The sequence below is a fragment of the Fukomys damarensis genome, unplaced genomic scaffold (assembly GCF_012274545.1).
Source record: "Fukomys damarensis isolate Sample0158 unplaced genomic scaffold, DMR_v1.0_HiC HiC_scaffold_25, whole genome shotgun sequence".
NCBI classification, from domain to species: Eukaryota; Metazoa; Chordata; class Mammalia; order Rodentia; family Bathyergidae; genus Fukomys; species Fukomys damarensis.
The window spans coordinates 11,573,431-11,588,378 of NW_022900937.1; the positions used below are offsets into that span (position 1 = coordinate 11,573,431).

At 42.5% G+C, this 14,948-nt stretch overlaps 1 protein-coding gene and 1 long non-coding RNA gene across 2 annotated transcripts in view; both read left to right on the top strand.

The window, feature by feature from the left end:
- The first annotated feature begins 6 nt into the window (after positions 1 to 6).
- Positions 7 to 9,391, top strand: LOC104874233. The gene is made up of 3 exons (XR_783696.2): positions 7 to 511; positions 6,831 to 7,038; positions 8,363 to 9,391. It is a non-coding gene; the product is annotated as an uncharacterized LOC104874233 (long non-coding RNA).
- A 5,413-nt stretch (positions 9,392 to 14,804) lies between these two features.
- Positions 14,805 to 14,948, top strand: part of Mindy2 (MINDY lysine 48 deubiquitinase 2) — a 50,535-nt gene continuing 50,391 nt past the window's right edge. Inside the window, exon 1 of the mRNA XM_019210148.1 lies at positions 14,805 to 14,927. Within this exon, the coding sequence (XP_019065693.1) occupies positions 14,805 to 14,927 (123 nt within the window). The remainder of the gene's footprint in view (positions 14,928 to 14,948) is intronic.

Sequence of the window (14,948 nt, forward strand, 5' to 3'; positions counted from 1 at the left end):
GCGGGAGCCTTAGCCGCGGTTAGAGCGGTGAACGCCGAGTCGCCACCTCTGAGGACGGCTCGGCCGGCTAGTCCAGAGCGGGAACGCATGCGGCCGCGTTCTGCTTCCTAACTTCAGGAGCAGCGGAGATTTTTGTTTCTTTTCCTACCACTCGCGGTGCACCACAGCCAGCCGGTAAACAAAAGCTGTTCCCGGGGAACGGAACGCCAAAGTGCAGACCCCGCGGGCAGCAAGGAGGAGAGACCCCAGGCTGATACTGGGGCTCGGGACGCTTGTCGCGCTCGCCGCGGACCAGGCCTCAGCATCGTCAGAGGCCGGCGGTCCTGGACCTGCACCCCTTCTCGGTCCGTCAATTTGCGCCCCACTCCGGCCGAGCTGTCGCTGGCGTCGGGCTCCTCCGGGCTTGTGTGGATGCTTCGTACCCGTATTGCAGGAGGCAGAACTTCTTGATAGCATTCAGATACTCGTTGATTTGGCATCTTGCTTGAGTTGGCTGAGTTCGAGAATATAGGTATTAATGTTGTTGGTACTGTTAATAAATTGAGAGTCCTACAGGAAGCTCAAAAATACAGTCCAAAGTTCCAGAACTGTCAATATTGATAGTGTCTGTTCACTTCTAATGAGATGCATGACACCAGCAAGAAGACGGGAGGGTCTGTTTTGTTTTGTTGGAGATGCAGGGGGAGGGGGAGTTGAGGGTTTCTTTAATGTGATCCAGGTTGGCCTCAAACAGGCTGTGTAGTCCTGGCTGGCCTGGAACTCTGGATCCTCCTGCCTCAGCCTCTGAATGCTGGAATTACAGGCGTGTGCTGCCACTCCGGGCCTTCCCTACTCCAAAGGTCCCACTTAGGACACAGTTACCCGGATATGTCATATTGCATGTCACATGTGCTTTTTAAAGATTCTCTTAATGGAGCTGCTGTCACAAATATTGTTTTTATTTATCTAGCTTTTAGACCACTTCATAACATATTTAATGTTGCACAGTATTTTTTATAATTAATTCCAGTGGTTAGGGGCAATGACTTTCCTCTTCAAGTTCAACTGGAAAAACTCAGAACCATATTTTGTGTTACCAAAGTGAAGACTGCAAATTATACTTAAGATGTCACTTTTGTATGTAAAATGAGGCTCCAAAGTTACAAGTTTGAACCCCTACTTGGTTGAAGTCTTACTTCATTACTGGTAGTTTGCAGGTGTACCAGAAACTAATGTGGGCATGTCATCACATCCACACCATCCGTTACAGGCTGCTTGATTCCAAGGTCTGCCATATATAAACTGTGTTAATCTGGCCAAATTTTCATTTTGGGGGGTCTCCCTATGCTGTTCATGCTGGCCTTGAAGTCTCAGTGATCTTCCTGCCTCAGCCTCCAGAGTGGTGAAATTATAAGCAAGTGTATACCTCCACACCTTGCTTACCCTGCAAACCTTAAGATTTGTTTTGGTTTTTTTATACCGGGGATCGAACTCTGGACCTTGTGCGTGTGAGGAAGGAGGCCGCAACGCTGTGCTAAATCCCCAGCCCAATATTCTTTTATAAAATAAGAATGTTAAATATTTGCCTCCTGCAATTGTTTTGATGATTAAATTCACGTTAGTTAACATAATCGCTATCTTAAGTAGAAATATATAAATATCATTGTCCTTCCATAAACAATCAAACTTCCATTCAAAAGCGGTAATTATATTAACAGCATGTTTAATTTTTTGCGGGGTGGGAGGCTTGTTTGTTAGTTTTTTCCAGTGCTGGGGATGGAATACAGGGCCTCCTCCACTTGTGCTATGCCCCTGAGCTCTACCCCAAGCCTACCCTGGAATTATAGTAATGAGACATGTAGCTAGTAAGCAAATACTGTAGCCATATGTGGTGTATTAGACAATACTACAGAAAAATGTGTGTTGCACAGACTTGAGACAGATCCTGGTAAATGTGGACACAATTACAATTTTGTTGTTGTTTTGGTACCCAGACCTTGCACTTTTGAGGCCGGTCAGAGAAACCACTGAGCTAAATCCCAGGTCCTGACAATTATAATTTTAAATTTCCAGCTCCTTCTAAACCACCTGCTGGACGTCTCACTGTCACGCCTAACTCAATATTTTAACTTCTTGTCCCTGTTAATGACATCACATCATTCTCAGGAACCAGAGATCAGGAGTAGAATCATGTGAGGTCCTTCTTCCCTTATCTACCCATAACCAGTCAACAGAACTTACAGATTCTTTCCTTTAAAAAACCTTTCTTGTACTTGTCTTCCTTCCCTCCCCAACTCTTGTCATCTTGTTCACACCATTATTTCTGGTGCTCATATTGCTGCAGGGGCCTAATGCATCTCCCTTATTCCACTCTGTTACTTCTAGCTCTGTTTTCAAAGCTGGTTCTAATCCACTGCAATGTGATGGCAGTTTCTCGTTCCTAAGAAATTATGCTTACTAGAGGCAATAAAGGTCTGTTGTGCATGGCATAGTGGCACACATCTATCATCCCAGCTACTCAGAAGGCAGAGACAGGAGGCTCCAAGTTCAAAGCCAGCTTGAGCAACTTAATGAGACCCTGTCTCAACATAAAAGTTTCTAGGGTGGGGGATTTAGCTTAGTGGCACCATGCCTGCCTGGCAAGCACAAGGTCCTGAGTTCTATCCCTGGTACAAAAAAATAAAAGTGTCTAAAAGCTGTAGGTATAGCTCAGTAATAGAGCAATCCCAAGGCCCTGGGTTCAATTCCTAGTACTGGGGGAAAAAAAGGAGGGGAATCTGGGCTGGGGATTTAGCTCAGTGGCACTGAGCCTGCCTCAAAAGCTCAAGGTCCTGAGTTCAATCCCCAGTATGGAAAAAAAAAAAAAGGAAGCTGAGCATTATGGTATTCGTCTTTCATCTTAGCCCTCAGAGGCTGAGGCATGAGGATCAAAGAGAGAGGGGATCTGTTAGCTGTCCGTACCATGCACACCTTCATTGCCCATCTTACTCTACCCTCGTCAGTGGCAAACCCATGGTACGCGTGCTACATCACTGACGATTCTCACTCCTTAAACTCTCCTTGATCTCTCCAAGTTTTCCTCCTTTTTGTTTATCTGCTTGGGGTTTTTTTGGTACCGGGGATCAAACTTAGGGTGTTGCACTTGTGAGGCAGGCAGCGGGACCACTAAGCTAAAACCCCAGCCCATTCCTACTTTTAATGGTGCCTTCATCTACATCTCTTCCCTGGGCCATTTTCTTCTCTCTGCCCATTAAATGATTCCTCAGAATCATATCCTTGGCTTTTACTTCTCATCCTTCACTTGTATGATTACTGCTTGCTCCCCTGAGATGTCTACGAGGGCCGTAGACCTGGCTGTCCTTGTTTTGAAGTAAGGCACAACCTTCTAAATACAAGACCTAGTGTAAGGTCAGAGTCCTATGCCTCAGTTTCCTACAGATGGTTGGTATGAGAGTTAATTAAGTTAATAAATGCAAAGCAGTGGGATCAATATATAACATGTGATAAGCATACGATTTTTAGATGTTATTTTACGTATCTAACACTTGCCAGTCACCTCCCTGAAGTTACACAACCACACCAAATTCAACGTGTCCCAAGCTGACCAGACTCCTACATCAACATACCCAAACCTTCTTTCCCACCCAAATTCCCTAAGTTACTGTTACAGAAGCCAGTTAGTCAAAAAGCAAGGTGGTGGTGAGGAAGAACTTTATTATGAACTTTATTATGTTGTTAGCTGATCAAAAGATGACTGAACTATTATTCTAAAAACCATCTGTGAAGAACTTCCATAAGATATTTAAGGAAGTATGTTTTTAGCCACCAGTGAATGGGCAACAGTAATGATTTCTTCTGCAATGGTCCCTTTCTTTGATACACATCCTGATGTTACCTGAAGGTCACCAAATGTTCTGGGTTCTGTAAATCTAAGGAAAAATTATGGCCCGGTGTGGTGGTACTTGCCCATGACCCTAGCACTCTGGGAGGCTGAGGCAGGAGGATCATAAATTCAAGCCCAGCCTGGCAGTTTAGCAATTTAACAAGATCCTGTCTCAGAATAATAAGTGGGCTAGGGATGTAGCTCAGTGTAAAGGCCTGAGCTTCAATTCCTGGTAGCACACACACAGACAGAGAGAGAATAGAGAAAGGAAAGAGAAAGATTATGGATGGGGAGATTATGCTTTTCTAATTCCTTTTTTCCTTTTTCTTGGGATATTAGACAGTAGCAGTTAATAGCTTCATCATTTAAATGTGGATTTTCTTTTTGGGGTGTTGCTGCTGAAGGTTGAACCCAGAGCCTTTGCACTGAACTGCATCCCTAGACCATTATTTATATTTTTATTTTCATACAGGGTCCCAAGTCACTAAATTGCCCAGGCTGGACTCAATCTTGCTGTCTTTCTGCCTCACACATGTTTGGTTTGACTTGTAGTTAAATTTTTTTTTCTAAATTATTCAACAATTTAGAGCATGTACGGTACAACCAAGATTCCAGACTTTTCTGTGGCAACTGAAAGGTCAGGCAGACCTAGATTCTTGCACAACCTCAGGAACTGAGACGACACTGCCCTCTTTGGACTGGGCTTGTTTAGTGTTACTCCGGCCCGCATTATCCCTGTCAGTCCTGAAGTTGTGACCTCTTCAGAACTACATCAAGTTCCAAATAGACCTGGAAGGTTTTTCCTACACTTTTCTGGCTCCGGTAATCTCAATTTGTTTTAGTCGAGGACACCTATTATTTATATCCTTCATCTGCAATTAATTACGTATTACCTTGTGGAAAATTCATATTATTATCCTGACATTAAAAACAACGGGAAAAAAAAAAAAGACAGCAGAGATCGCAAGGTTTTGACACAAAGCAAAAAAAAAGAAAAATACCTTACTGAGTGGCAGTGATAACTACTGTTCATTAACTCAAGTATTTATTCTGTTCCTGCTGTGGGGATTTCCAGATTGCCGAGATTTTCCCAACATGCTGACAGTCACCTTGACAAGAGCTTTTCTTTGTGGTGCTGGGAATTGAACCCGGGGCCTTCACACTAACTACCTCCCCAGCCACTTTTTGTTTTTATTATTATTGTTGCTTTGCGAGACAAGGTCTAATTTGTTGAGTTGCCCAGGCTGAGCTCAAATTTTCAATCCCCCTGCCTCAGCCTCCCAGAGTGCTACCATGCCTGCCTGAAAAATACTTTATAAAGATGATCCCATTCACTCTGTACAATGCTATGAAATAAATATACTATGTTCCATTTTACAGATGTGGAAACCAAGGCATACCAGACTTTTGCATTCTAGTCTTGAATTACTGGATAAATCAATCATTATTATTATTATCACCATGGTCCAAAATCTGCTTCCTAACCCTTTTGTTGTTGTTTGTGTGTGCGTGTGTGTGTGTGTGTGTGTGTGTTGAATTTAGAGCCTGATTCACAGTGTCCCCACTGAGCTATACCCACAGCTTCTTAGCTTTGAAGCTCTAGCTGTTTAAGTATTCTCAGTGCAATCTGAGTCCATGAGCTAACAAAGACAAATTCATGGAAACTGATCTATCAAGGGACTTCTGTTTTAAAAGTGTCACCTTATAAGTTTACAGGTTGATAATTTGCATAAGCAAGTGAATGTCCTCTTTTTATCATTAATATTAAATTATATAGGAAGTGGATTAGTTAGCAAAGCCTCAGGACAGAAGAGCTTCTGTCCAGGGGACCACTACCATAGATGGTGACCAAAGGCCATTGTGACAAGGATTTATGCTTTGGGGTCTTCACCAGACTCCATGCAGACCAGTATTTCCCTTTCCATTACTCTTTCAGAATTACTGTAATTAATTAGACCACACTTTGATTAGATTTCTAGTTTTGGTTTGTTTTTTTTTTATTCTGTACTAAGGTATAGAACCCAGGGGCACTCTACCACTGAGCTAATCCCCAGCCCTTTTCATTTTTTATTTTGAGACAGTCTTGCTAAATTGCCCAAGCTGACCTTGGACTTGTGATCCTTTTGCCTTAGCCTCCTGAATATCTGGGATTACAAGTGTGTGCTTCCATGTCAGGCTCTTTTTGTAGTGCTAAGAATCAAACCCAGGATCCCACACGTTAGGCAAGCACTGTACCACTAAGCTGCACTCCCAGCCCTTACTTCTGAACACTGAAAGAATCTTGTCTTCTCAGGGAACTTCTACAAATAGCTAAGCTAATTCATTTTATACATATTTGGTCATTGAATTCTCTTTGCTTATTCTCAACGTTTCATAGTAGTACAGCCTATGGGCATCATATTTTATTTCATTGTACCTACTTACATTTTTGTCTTCCTAGTTTGAGTGCAGTAACAACAGTAATATGTACGGCCTGGGTCTGTAGCTCAGTGATACAAGGCTTGCTGAGCCCACACAAGGTCCTGGGTTCGATCCCCAGCATTGGCCAGTCATGGCAGCACATGGCGGTTATCCTAGCTAAAACATGAGGATCACTGCAAGTTCAAGGTCAACCTGAACTACAGAGACCTTATTTTGTGTTTGTACCAGAATCAAACGCAGGGCCTTGCGCTTGCCAGGCAGGCGCTGTGGCACTGAGCTACATCCCCAGCCAGAGACCTTGTCTCAGAAAAACAAAATAGGACCGGAGATTTAGCTCAGTGGTTTCCACGGCCTGCCTCATAAGCGCAAGGACCCGCGTTTGATCCCTGGTACCAAGAAAACAAAACAAAACACAGGAAAAAAAATATACTTGAAGAACTCTTTAAAATTGATACATCCTCTGCTATAAATTTGTATTTCATTCACAAAACCACATAGCAAAATTATTGAAACTAATGTTTTCCTCTTGCTTTTCTTTCTTGTACAGAAGGTGAACCCTAAAGAGGAGTACATTGACCTACACAAGCTTATCTGTGAACACTAGACCAGGTTCAGATCCCAGTTCTTGTGGTCTCCGTTCATCACGTTTTCTGCTACAATGAGCTGCCTCCAGGTGACCGTGCTTAAAGTTCTCTTCTGTGCCCCAAAATACCACATCTCGACTATTCAGTCAATAGTAATGGAGGCTTTGTACTGTAAGTATGAGCTAAAAGGGTCATCATTCTTACAAAATGCATATGAACAATTAAAAGCTATACTTTTCAACAACAAAAGTAGTTATTATCTGATATTATTCTAAGTCAGGGTTTCTCAGTGGACTTACCAGTGGAACACTTGAATACGAATGAGTTAGTTAAGGGTGAAAGCTGGGCCTAGTGGTGCACATCTGTAATTCCAGCAGATTGGGAGCCTGAGGCATGAGAATCACAAGTTCAACCCCAGCCTGGACAATTTAGTGACTTAATGAAACCTTGTCTCAAAATAAAAAATAGAAAATGGCCGGGAATGTTGTCCAGTATAAAGGTGGTCCTGGGTTCAATTCCCAGTAATAGAAAAAAAAAAGGGAGGGGGATTAGGGCTTAAAGCCATTCCTACTGAGAGGCTGAGACAGGAGGAGAGAAAATTCAAGTGAAATTTACCAAGATGCTTTCTCAAAATAAAAAATAAACAAAAAACCGTTGGCTGTATAGCTCAGTGCTTTTTGAATTCAACTCTTGTTTCCTACCCCACCTCCCAAAATCACTTAGGGTGCTTTTCCACATTACTGATTCCTTGGCTTTTCAACAATTTCACTGAAGCAGAATTTCTGAGGCTAAACACCAGAAACATGCTGGGGATTTTCTCTTTGTTTTTGTTTTATAGTACCAGGGATTGAACCCCAGGAGCATTGAGCCAAAGCCCCTGCCCCTTTTAGATTTTTTTACTTTGAGACTAGTACCTCGCCAAGTTTCCTCAGCTGGCTTCAAACTTGGGATCCTCTTGTCTCAGCCTCCTGAGTAGCTGGATTATAGGCACGTGCCACTGTGCCCAGCTGTGGCAGAATAACTTCTGAGGAGAGATGTCCTAAGGAAAGAAGGAAGTAGGCATGCTGTATTTGATCCAATAGCAAATTGGTATAAGACTAGGGAGGGGCGGGGATTCTGGGTTGAAGGTGATAGAAGATATTCCCTGAATTCATTTCTGATATAACCTACTTTGGTGCATATCTAGGTGTTTTGTTTTGTTGTTGTTGTTGTTGTTGTTGTTGTTATTTGAGGCAGGGTCTCTCACTTTGTAGCTCAAACTGGCCCTGAACTCACTATGTAACCCAGGCTGGCCTCAAACTCCCCGCAATCCTCTTGCCTCAGTCTCCTGAGCGCTGGGATTACAGGAGTGTGCCACCACCCCTGGCTTAGGTCCACTTTTAAAAAGGACTTTGTAAGTAAAATTGAGAGAAGGATTTTTCTACTACAGTAGCATATTTGGGCTACAATAAAAGAGGAAAAAAAAATGATTTTTTTTTTTTCCATTCACCACCAGGATGGTGGAGCAGCTGCGAAAGCAGCATGGAGTAGAAGCAGCACCTGGTGGAAGCTCACAAGGTTGGATTTGTTTCTGAACAGGTGTGGGACTCCTCATGGGGATGCAGGTTGGAGTTTCTGCATGCATCCGAAGGCCTAGGCCAGGCCCATTTGAGTTCTAAGGAAACCCTTGATTTAACCAAGAATGTTCTCCCACGCATTGAATAGAAAGCTAAAAGAGGTGGATTAAAGGTATATATGCCCCAGGTCCATGAAATCTTCTGCTCAGAGGGAATTGTGATATAACGAACAATAAAGAACCATCAATTCATTTTAACAGTATATCAACATAAGAAAAACAAGATTTTTTTTTTTTACTTTTTTACAATTTTACTGAGGTATAATAGAAGTACAACAAACTTACATATTTAAAGTTTAAACTACTATTTAGTTTTATTTCTGGGGGCTTTGTTTTCGTTTTTTGTTTTGTTTTTTGAAACAAGGTCATGCTATATATTCTAGGGTGGCCTTGGACACGTCGTGATCCTCCTGTCCCAGCCTCCCCAGGGCTGGGATTACGGGTGGGCGCCATCACACTCAGTCATTTTAATATACGTCTATATCATGAAACCACAATTAAGGTAAGAAATACTTCCATCCACCCGCACGTTTCCTAGTGCCTTTTTTAATTTTCATTTTTGTTATTACGTTTTGGCAGCACATTAGGATTGCATTCATGGTGGGGAGTTGGAGCATGTACAGAACACATCTTAATTCTTTTTATTTTCTGTTTCACCTCCCTCCATCCTAGTGCCTTCTGCAATCCATCCCTCCTTAATGTCATCACCAGACAACTACTAATGTGCTGTCACTATAAATTATGTCACCCCAGTTTTTCTCCAGTTACATGTAGTCATGCACCACATAATGACATTTCAGTCAACAGTGGACCACATATATGATGGTTTTCCAGGAAGGTTATAATGGAGCTGGGCTTGGTGGCACATACCTGTGATCCCAGCATTTGGAAGGCTGAGGTTGAGTATCACCGCAAGTTCGAGGCCAGCTATGTCTACACAGTGAGTTTGAAGCCAGCTTAAACTATATAGTGAGAGTTATCACAAAAAACAAAAGATTTCAGTGCAGTAGACTAATTCCTGTCACCTAATGACTTCATAGCTGTAGCCATCAACTCCTAGCACAAAATATTACTCATGTGTTTGTAGTGATAGAAAGCTGAGGCAGGCAGGGATGGGGATTTAGCTCAGTGGTGCATGCCCACTGCATGCCTCGCCAAGTGCAAGGCCCTGAGTTCAATCCCTGATATCAAAAAAAATTAAAAAAAAAAAAAAGCTGAGGCAGGAGAATTTCAAGCTTGTTATTTTGGGGTTTTTGTTTGTTTGTTGGCTTTGGATTTTTTTAAAGCATAGTCTTACTGTATATTCCAGCCTGGCCTTGAACTCACTATGTAGCTCAGGCTGGCCTCAAACTCGAAGTGATTCTCCTGTCTCAGCCTACAGTCATGCACCACCATGACCAGCATGAAGGATTACAATTTTGAGGTCCACCTGGGCAACTTAATGAACCCCTATCTCAAAATAAAAAATGGCTGGGAGTGTAACATAATAGTAGAGAGCCTTGAGTTTGATTCCCTGTGACTTCCTCCTAAAATAAAAACTTTAGCACATATAATGCTTTTTTTAATTTACTGTACTATTTTTCATTATTTTATACTTTTTATTAGTACGCTTCCAGTACAAAAATACAATATATGTACATAACACATTTTAATTCTTTTTATTTCTCCTTCTGCAAGATGTTTGAATTATAGCTTCTGTGGGTTTCTTCAGGATAAGCTGAGAAGAGCCTGGAGAATTTTCAAAATATAGCTACACTTAGTGGCAAGGAGATATGGACTACAGAAGCCACAGGAAAAATGAAGGAATGAAAGGAAAGGGATATATAATATTAGCAAGGCCTGATAGGTGAGGAAAAATCAGGAAGCGAAGGTAAATGGCCAAATGTTCTTTCATGGTAGCTGTAAAATTTGTGATTAGCCCAATGTGGTGGCTAATCCCAGCACGTGGGAGGCTGAGGCAGGAGCATCTCCATGAGTCCCAGGCCAGCCTGGCAACATAGCAAGACCCTGTCTCAAAACAAAAAAATTTACGATCCAACTAAGAAAAACAAAATTTTAAAAATAATTAGGGCTGGGGATGCAGCTCTTCGATAGAGCCTGTGCTTAGCATCTACAAGGCCCTTGGGGGGTTCAGTCCCCAGCACCACAAAAATATAATAAATAAAAGAATGAAGGGGGAGGGGGAGGGGAGAGAAAAGGAAAAATATGAGATGAGAAATAAATGGAAACAAAGCCTTTCAAATAGGGAGGGTTGGAGGGGTTGAAGGGAGGCCAGGGGAATGGGGAAAAACTAAGAACCAAGATCTGTCATGTAAAGGTACAAGATCCCAATGATGAATGTAACTGTACTGTATACCTAAAATGTACCAATAAAAGAATTTAATAGAGAAAAAAAAGAATGATTATTTTATTTTGGGGGGATATATTTTTTATTTCTAAAGCCTAAGATGATAACCATTCTGTTATTTTAATTAGGAGAATACAGCTTAATTCTTTCATATCTCACACTAAAAGATTTTTCCTCATCTGAATTTTTGTAACATTTATTGCCTGAACCACTCACTTAATACTAAATGACTTGTATTCTCAGTGATTATTTCATGTGAATATGTCTTGTTGCCCAAAAACAAATTTCCCTCTCCCAAAGGGGAAAATCAATGTTTTAGACTCACATCCCCCATATCAATAATTATCAGTAACTATATGCTGACTACTACACTTTACTCATGCTTATGAGTCAGACATTGTTTGAAAAATATAAAGGAGACATTCAAATTCTGATTGATACTTGAAGCAATGAAAGGTCAGGGTGTCATTAAACAATAACAGGAATTAGAAGGAACATCTGAAAATTAAACATATAAACAACAACAACAACAACAACAAGATACTGTATAGCTAAGTGTGGTGTTGCATGCCTGTAATCCCTGTGCTCTGGTAGGCTGAATCAGGAGGATTGAAAGTTTAAGCCCAGCCTGGCCAACTTAGTGAGACCTGATCTCAAAATTAAGATGAAAATGAAAAAATAAAGGCTGGGATGTAGCTCAGTGTGAAAGTCCTGGGTTCAATTCTATTACTACCAAAACAAACAAAAACCTCAAAATGTCAGAACACCTGGAAAAAGAAGACACTTCACAGAGAAGAAACAGGTTCTATATAAAGGAGTTATATACCCACCTGGAAGCTGGCATACAATCAACCTCATACCCTCAACATAGAGTAGAAAGGTGAACTAAAGGTCTTTTTTTCACACATGCAAGACCTACAAAAAAATCACTCATGCAGTCATCCTCAGGAAGCTAATTAAGAACATATTGCACCAAGAGGACAGATTATATTTGGTACCAGGGATCGAACTCCAGACTTTGTGTTTGCAAGGTAGGTGGCAGCACCATTGAGCTAAATCCCCAGCCCTGAAAAATAATTTTTAAATTTTGGATAGTATGAAGAGCAGACCAGGCATGGTGCCACACACCAGTAATCCCAGCACTTGGGAGGCTGAGGTAGGAGGATCACTGAATTCTGAATTCAAGGCTATTTGGTACCAGGGATCGAACTCCAGACTTTGTGTTTGCAAGGTAGGTGGCAGCACCATTGAGCTAAATCCCCAGCCCTGAAAAATAATTTTTAAATTTTGGATAGTATGAAGAGCAGACCAGGCATGGTGCCACACACCAGTAATCCCAGCACTTGGGAGGCTGAGGTAGGAGGATCACTGAATTCTGAATTCAAGGCCAGCCTGAATTACATAGACCCTATCTCCACACACACACACACACACACACACACACACACACACACACACACACACACACACACACAGCCAGGCTATGTGCTGCTCAGAATTATTCTATGTTGTATAGAGCAGCAACTGTCAGACTGTGCCATTTCATAAAGCAACAGTCTGATCTAAATTAGTCTATTTGAGTCCAAGTGCCAAAATAGAATGACTACACCTTGTTTGTATAAGCAAACAACCACCCTGTCTTTCCAAGAAAAGCACAAGGTACAAACTAATGTATTCATGGCAATAGCATATTAACTTAGAAATTACATCAGGAGTATATGGACATGGGAACATCAGAAAAAAATGGATAGTAGCCAGATGTAATGGCACACATCTGTAATCTCAGCATTCTGGGAAGTTGAAGCAGGAGGATGGAAAGTCTGAGCCCAGCCTGGACAATTTAGTAATGCAGCACAGAAGAAATTTTTTAAAGTGCCAAGGACCTTGGGTTTAATTTTCAGCACTCCCCCCAAGAAAGACACATGCATTTATCAAACACACCAGATGCAGCTGGGTATGGTGGTGCATACCTCTAACACCAGCAGGCTAGGAGTTGAGGCAGATGCACCACAAGTTCAAGCCCAGTTGAGCCACTTAGCAAAGCTGTCTCAAAATCAGAAATAGCTGGCCATGTAGCTCAGTGTGAAAGCCCTGGCTTCAATCCCTAGTACCAGGGGGCAACAGGGGGATACCCAATGCAACTCCTACCCTGGGCTTTATAAAAGGAGGGGCACTAGACACACAGGTATCACTAATCGCATCCTCTGGTCACCTGTTGCCACAGCCTTGCCCAGGAAAACTGGCAGGCACAGCACCTCCATCTGTGTGCTCCTGAGGCTTAGCTCAGCATGGCTCTCTTTCTGTGACACGTGAAAGCTGCACTTTAGAAATGGGCTCAGGCACAGACTCAGATTTGCCCTTTCTCCTGACAGCTCCAGGCTCTGTCTGCAAATCCTTATCTGTCCTCTGGCAGAGACTGTGCCTGTTTATCAACCCTGTGCCTCTTCTCTCTCTCTCTGCAGCCTCTTTTAAAGTGTGCCACTTTTAAGTCTTTCTTAGCCCTCCATATCCTACCTATTCCTGTGTGAAGTGTAATGTGTGGATTTCATGTTATAGATATTCATAATTAAGACTGCAATGAGGTAAAAGAACTAGGAGTGCTTCAGTCCAAACAGCAAGTGAAATCGAGAGTATTCGGTGAGTTAAAGCCGATGAAATCGTGTCATTTGTAAATTTACGTTAGTTAACTCTAACATTAGGGTCTTTTTTTTCTTTTTGGGTCTCGGGAATCAAACTCAGGGCCTCACCCTTGCCAGGCAGACGCTGCACTAAGCTACATCACTGGCAATGGCATAGGTTGCTCACAACAGTAACCTTTTAATTTGAATGTGGTTTACCCTACCTCATCGTTTTGCTAAAGATACATATAAGCAAAGGAAGACATTTGTTGGTTTATTGTTCTCTGATCTTCTCCTTAGATACAAGTCTCTAACACCCTTAAAAATATGTATTTTTGAAAAATTGATTAATACTTTGTTGCTAGGAATTGGATCCAGGCCCTTATGTTTGCCTGTATACCTGAGTCACAATACATCCAGCCCCAATCACAGTGTGCACATTTTCATGAATTCAAATAACTACATACATCCTCATCACTGTTCATCTTGGCTTATGTAATGGCCAATAACTACATTCCTCTAAAAGAAAATTGGGTTCTGCTTCTACTATGAACTGTTAAATCTATGAAGGTGAGCCAAGTGTGGTGACACACACGCGGGAGGCAGAGGCAGGAGGATTGCCATAAATTCGAGGCCAGCCTGGGCTACATAGTGAAACCCTGTATCAAAGGGGGGGGTGATGGGCCATTATTTGAGAAGTCTGTTCCTTGGCTTTTGGCTCTACTGGCCTATATATGATTCAGGCATTCATTCAGTTTATTCAAATAATACACCTTTACAGAACTTCAAACATGTGAGGCAACACACTAAATACTAATATTCTCAATTGTACCGCATGGCTTTCAATGCTGTATATTGTGCTTGATTTAGCTGTATTTATGCATTTAGCGGAACCGGGGATTGAACCCAGGGGACACTGTATATCTTCAGCCCCTTTTACACTGAGACAAGGTGTCATTTAATTGTCCAGACTGGTCTCCAACTTGTGATCCTCCTACCTCGCCTCTTAAAAGCTGGGATTACAGACGTGCACCACCACGCCCGGCTTGCCTAGCCTGAAGAGGAGTGAATGCCAATTAGAAAAAGTCACATTTTTCAGGATCAGGCTCTTCTCACTCCATCTCCATGCAAAGTGAAGCCAAGTTCACATACCGTCAAAGGCTTGGTTAATTCAATCACAGCCAATTTATTGTTATTGGCCCAAACCACACACTGTCTTCTGCCGCAGAAGCCCAAGTCCCCTACCCACGACGCCTGCGTCCAGGGGCAGGTGGGTGGCAGGGCTAGCAGAGGGTGGCGCTCGCGCAGCGCAGCCCCAACTACCGCGAGCAGATCCCGTCTTGCAGGCCAGGAAGACATGTCTCCACAGGCACCTCCGACCCCCACGCCAACCACGCCACCCACGAGCGACCCCGCAGCCCTGGGGACCGCCTGGAAAGCGATCACGGACAGCTTGCTGCTTAGATCTCCACTTTCAGCCGTCGGGAGGGGGGAAATCTCC